The following is a 6,000-nucleotide window of genomic DNA, read 5'->3' as shown; positions in this document are numbered from 1 at the left end:
CGCTGTGTCCAGGCCCTATCCGTGTGTCCAGCGCTGTGTCCAGGGCCCTGTCCGTGTGTCCAGCACTGACCAGTACTGTGTCCAGGGCCTATCCGTGTGTCCAGCGCTGTGTCCAGGGCTCTGTCCGTGTGTCCAGTGCTGTGTCCAGGGCCCTGTCCGTGTGTCCAGCACTGACCAGCGCCGTGTCCAGGCCCTGTCCGCGCATCCATCCACCCACCACTCACCCCTTCCGCACCCAGCAGCCCTCGTGCCCGCACCCCTCACGCGTCCGTGTGTCCATCCCTGACCCCGTCCCCTCCCTCCGCTGACCGCCGCGTGTCCCCGCAGGGAGGAGAAGTCCGAGGAGAACCTGCAGCGGCCGCCCAGGCCAAGAAGCCCAAGAAGGAGCGCAAGGAGCCGGAGCAGCCCGCGGCCGAGCCCGCCGAGGGCCGGCAAGGCCGAGAGCTCGGAGGGGGCCGGGGCGGCGCCGGCGGCCCCGGAGGCGTCGGCGTCGCCGAAGCAGCGGCGCTCATCATCCGCGACCGCGGGCCCATGTACGACGACCCCACGCTGCCCGAGGGCTGGACACGCAAACTCAAACAGCGCAAATCCGGCCGCTCGGCCGGCAAGTACGACGTCTACCTGATCAAGTGAGCCCAGAACGGGGTCTGTGTGTGTCTGTGTGTGTGTGGGGTGGCCGGAGAGGGGAGAGGGGGCTGTGGTCATCACTGCTGACCGCTCTGGTTGTGTGTGTGGGGTGGGCCGGAGAGGGGGCTGTGGTCATCACTGCTGACCGCTCTGGTTGTGTGTGTGTGTGTGGGGTGGCCGGAGAGGTGTGGTCATCACTGCTGACCGCTCTGGTTGTGTGTGTGGGGTGGCCAGAGAGGGGGCTGTGGTCATCGCCGCTGACCACTCTGGTTGTGTGTGTGTGTGTGTGGGGGGGGGGTGGCCGGAGAGGGAGCTGTGGTCATCGCTGCTGACCGCTCTGGTTGTGTGTGTGTGTGTGGGGTGGCCGGAGAGGGGGCTGTGGTGGTCATCACCGCTGACCATTCCCTCTCCCATCTGCAGCCCGCAGGGAAAAGCCTTCCGCTCCAAGGTGGAGCTGATCGCCTACTTCGAGAGGTGGGGGGACACCTCGCTGGACCCCAACGACTTCGACTTCACCGTCACGGGCCGGGGCAGCCCCTCGCGCCGCGAGCAGCGCCCGCCCAAGAAGCCAAATCGCCCAAAGGCCCCGGCACCGGCCGCGGCCGGGGCGGCCCAAGGGCAGCGGCGGCGGAGGCGGCAGCGCCCGGCCCAAGGCGGCCTCGGCCGTGTCCGAGGGGGGGCTCAGCGGCCAAACGGGCTCTGGAGAAGCCCCCCGGCAAGCTGCTGGTCAAGATGCCGTTCTCCCCGGGCCAGCCGGGCCCCGCGGCCCCGCCGGCCCCCGCGGCGGCCGGGCCGTAAGCGCCGGGCCGAGCCGGACAGTCCGGCCGTGCCCAAGAAACGCGGGCGCAAACCGGCGGGGGCGGCGGGGCCGGGGGGGGCCGGGCGGCCCCGACAAGAAGGCGGCGACTCCCCCGGCCGTGCAGGAGACCGTGCTGCCCATCAAGAAGAGGAAGACGAGGGAGACGGTGGTGGTGGAACCGGTGACGATGGCGGCCACCGCGACCGCCACAAACGACGACGACGACGCCGCGGCCGCCGCCCACCCCGCCGGGTTCCCGCGGCCCCCGCAGCGCCCGCAGCCCCGGCCGGCGCAGCAAGGAGGGCAGCCCCAAGGGCCCGGGGGGCTCCTCCCGCGCCCCCCCCCGCCGCCGCCGCCGCCGCCGCCGGAGCCCCCCCAGAGCGACCCCAAGGACAGCGCCAGCCCCCCCCCCCCCGCCGCCCCCGCCGCCGCCGCCGCCGCCGCCCCCCCCAGGACTTGAGCGGGTGCTCGGAGCAGAGGGGGGGTCCCGCGGCCCCCGACGGCTGCGCCAAGGAGCCCCCTAAGACTCAGCAGCCCCCGCCGCCGCCGCCGCTGCCGCCGTCGCCGCCCTACAAACACCGAGGGGAGCCCGAGCACAAAGACTCTGCCTCCTCTTCCTCCACCTCCTCCTCCTCCTCCTCCTCCTCCTCTTCATCCTCCTCCTCCTCCTCCTCGTCGTCCTCGTCGGCGCCGCCGCCGCCCCCGCCCCCCCCCAGCGTGGCCGTGCCGCGGCCCCCGGCCCGCGAGGAGCCGGTGGACACGCGGACGCCTGTGCCCGAGCGGGTCAGCTGACTGTGAGCCGCCTGCGGCGGGGGAACGCACGGACGGACCGACGGACGGACGGACGGACGGACGGACGGACACGGGACGGACGGGACGGACGGACGGACACACGGACGGGCCCCCCCTCCCCGCCCTACACCCCCCCCCTCCTCCCCCCTTCACGAGGCGGTGGGGACCCCCCCCCCACCTCCGCCAACAACAGAAATTCCCCCCCCCCCGTCCCCTCCCACCGTGGGTTGGGTTCTCTGCCCCTCCTCTGTCCCCCCCCCGCTCCGTGTCCCCCCCAATCTCCCCCCGAGTTTTTATTACCGACAAGCACAGCGAGGGACCCCCCCCCCCCGGACCCCCCCACTTTGCACTTTTTGAGGAGGGGGGGGTCTCCAGGGCCGCCCCCCCCCCCCCACCCTGAGGTTGGGCGGGGTTGGGGGGGGAGGGGGTTGTTTTGGGGGGAGGGGCGGGGCCACGTCTTCCCCCCTCCCCCGGCGCCGCTTTTCTCATTCTTCCAGTTCCGTTTTCCGCCCGTGGGAACCATTTGCACTATGGGGGAGGGGAGGGGGCGGGGCCGGGATCCGGCCAGCGGCCAATGGGGAGCGGCGCTGCTGAAGGGGGGGGCGGGGCCAAGGCTATGGCCAATCACGGGCAGGGATCCAGCGTGGAGCCAATCAGGAGAAGGGGGTTTTCGGTGTCAGGGGGCGGGGTCTGGTGTGGAGCCAATCAAGAGGAGCGGTGGGTTCAGCCGGGATCTGGGGCTGAGCCAATCAGGAGCTGAGCTGGGCAGGGGTGGGATCAAGTGTGGAGCCAATCAGGAGCGACTGAGGAGGAGGGGTCTGGTGTTGAGCCAATCAGGTGTGACTTTATTGGGGGTCGGATTTAGAGCCAATCAGCAGCTACCGGTCTGTGTGGGATCCGGTGTGTGGAGCCAATCAGGAGAGGCGGGATCAGGAGGGGGGCGGGGCCTGGCCTTCGGCCAATGGGGGCAGCTCTGTGGGAGCAGGATCTGGTGTGGAGCCAATCAGGAGGGGCGGGATCAGCCCTGGAGCCAATCAGAAGCAGCCTTGGGTTCAGCTGGGATCCAGTGTTTGGCCAATCAGGAGCCGCGATGCAGACGGGGGTGGAGAGGATTCCAGATCCCCCCAAACAGGGGTGTGGTCAAGTCAGGAGCCAATCAGGGACCGGGCAGAGTCGGCGCCGTCCAATCAGGGCTGAGATCCTGCGGGGGCGGGGCCGGATCCGGCCCTGGGAGTGACTCTGGGCAGGGGCGGGGCCCGGCCAGGATCCAATCAGGAGTGGTTTGGATTGGAGGGGCGGGTCCGGCCCCCGCCCAATGGGGTTGCTCTGCTCTGGAGGGGAGGATCCAATCACGGCCAATCAAGGAAGGCCGTGGGCATGGTGGGAGCCAATCAGGAGCAAGGGTGTGATCTGGTCCAGAGCCAATCAGGAGTCAGCATGGGCGGAGCTGGGATCCACCCTGGAGCAAATCAGAATTGAGGGTGTGATCTGGTCTGGAGCCAATCGGGGGCAAGTGTGAGATCTGGTACGCAGCCAATCGTGATCGAGCTGGGCGGGGCTGGGATCTGGTCCCGAGCCAATCAGAATTGAGCATGGGTGGACCTGGGGGGGGGGTCCGGTCTCGAGCCAATCAGAAACGAGGGCTGGGATCTGATCGGGAGCCAATCAGGAGTGAGCTGGGCAGGGCCGGGATCTGGTCCCGAGCCAATCAGGAGCGAGCACGGGGCGATCCATTTCACATTGCGGGGGGGGAGGGGTGGCGTCCTGCCCCTCCCCCACCCACCCCCTCCCCCCAGCCCTATTTCGGGGTGGGGGAGGGGTCCCCATCCTGCACTTTACCCACTCTGGGGGCGGGGGGAGGGGTTGAGGCCACGCCTCCTTTGTGCCCCCCCCCCCATTCTTCCATCGCCCCCCCCCCCCCGGGGGTCCCCACCCCCCCCCCCCTCACGGCAATAACGGGGGGGGGGGAGGGGCGGCCAGAGAGAGCAAACAAACCCCAAAAAAGGGGGAGGGGCCCATGTGGGGGAGGGGTCCCGGGGAAGGGGGGGAGGGGCACAGCCACCACCGTTAAGGGGGGGGGGGGGAAATTTTGGGGGGGCCCCCCCTCCCCCCACCTATTTATTCTCTCGAGACGTTTTTGCCTTATAAAGTTCCGGAAAAGCCCCTCGGTGTCGGTTGTTTTTGGGGACCGGGGGGGGGTCCCCACGGCGCCGCCCTCCCCCCCTCTACTCTAGACCCCCCCCCCCCATTGAAAGCCCCCCCAAATTCCCCCCCCCCCCCCAATCCCCCCCCGGGTCTGTGTCTGTGCTGCTGCTGCTGCTGCTGCGCGTGATCCAGCGATTATAAATCTGTGTAACCCTCAGCCGCCTCCGCCGCTTCTTTGGCTCCGCGCACGGATATCCCCCCAAAAAAAATCACCCCCAGAATTCCCACAAAATACCCCCCAAAAAATCCCCCTCAAAATACTCCCAAAAAATCCCCCTCATCCCCCTCAAAATACCCCCAAAAAATCCCCCTCAAAATCTCCCCCAAAAATCCCCCTCAAAATCTCCCCAAAAATCCCCCTCAGATCTCCCCAAAAAATCCTCCTAAAAATTCCCCCCCAGATCCCCTCAAAAAATCTCCCCCCAAATCCTTCTAAAATCCCCCTCAAAATCTCCCCAAAAATCCCCCTCATCCCCCTCAAAATACCCCCAAAAAGTCCCCCTCAAAATCTCCCCAAAAATCCCCCTCATCCCCCTCAAAATACCCCCAAAAAAATCCCCCTCAAAATCTCCCCAAAAATCCCCCTCAGATCTCCCCAAAAAATCCTTCTAAAAATTCCCCCCAGATCCCCTCAAAAATCCTCCTCAAAAATCTCCCCCAAAAATCCCCCTCAAAATCTCCCCAAAAATCCCCCTCATCCCCCTCAAAATACCCCCAAAAAGTCCCCCTCAAAATCTCCCCAAAAATCCCCCTCAAAATCTCCCCAAAAATCCCCCTCAGATATCCCCAAAAATCCTCCTCAAATTCCCCCCCAGATCCCCTCAAAAATCCTCCTCAAAAATCTCCCCGAAAAATCCCCCTCAAAATCTTCCCAAAAATCCCCCTCAGATATCCCCAAAAAATCCTCCTAAAAATTCCCCCCCAGATCCCCCCAAAATCCTCCTAAAATCTTCACCAGATCCCCCCCCCAAAATCCTCCTAAAATCCCCCACAGATCCCGTTGGATCTGCCCTGGATCACCCTCAAAATTCCGCCCTGATTCCCCAAAATCCACCCCAAAATCCCCCCCAGATCCCCCCTAAATATCCTCCCCCACAGATACCCCCAAAATCCACCCCAAATACCCCCCAAATCCCCCAAAAATCCCCCCAAATTCCCCCCCAAATTCCCCCAAAAATCCCCCACCCCACAGAGGGGGATGGGGCTGGGTCACTCTTAGGGGGTCCCACATCCCTCAGTGAGTTTGGGGTCCCCAGGTTGTTTTTGGATCACCCCAAGTGGGTTTTGGATCCAGCCCAGTGGATTTAGGGTCCCCAGGTGCTGATTTTAGGGTCCTCATGTGGATTTTGGGCTTCCCAGGTGCTGATTTTAGGGTCTCCAGGTGGATTTTGGGGTCCCCAAGTGCTTTTTGGCCTTGCAGGTGTTGATTTTGGGCTCTCCCCCGGTAGCTTTGTGTCCACCCAGGTGTATCTGAAACCCGCCAGGTGAGCTTTAGGATTCCTGGGTGCTGATTTTGGGTTCCTACAGGTGGATTTTGGGGTCCTGGGTGGATTTTGACTCCTATATGTGCTGATTTT

The 6,000-nt window shown here is 65.3% G+C and overlaps 1 protein-coding gene across 1 annotated transcript in view; it reads left to right on the top strand.

Moving 5' to 3' along the window:
• Positions 1-4,580, top strand: part of MECP2 (methyl-CpG binding protein 2) — an 8,072-nt gene extending 3,492 nt beyond the window's left edge. The window contains 4 exon segments of the mRNA XM_071420404.1: positions 328-629; positions 1,048-1,193; positions 1,196-1,406; positions 1,408-4,580. Coding sequence (XP_071276505.1) covers positions 532-629; positions 1,048-1,193; positions 1,196-1,406; positions 1,408-2,218 — 1,266 coding nt within the window. The 5' untranslated portion in view covers positions 328-531 and the 3' untranslated portion in view covers positions 2,219-4,580.
• Positions 4,581-6,000: the final 1,420 nt, after the last annotated feature.

This window comes from Agelaius tricolor, unplaced genomic scaffold (assembly GCF_023055355.1).
Source record: "Agelaius tricolor isolate 1412-34295 unplaced genomic scaffold, bAgeTri1.0.p SCAF_139, whole genome shotgun sequence".
Lineage (NCBI taxonomy): Eukaryota > Metazoa > Chordata > Aves > Passeriformes > Icteridae > Agelaius > Agelaius tricolor.
The sequence above is the reverse complement of the archived record's forward strand: the minus strand, read 5'-3'. Positions and strand labels throughout refer to the sequence as shown.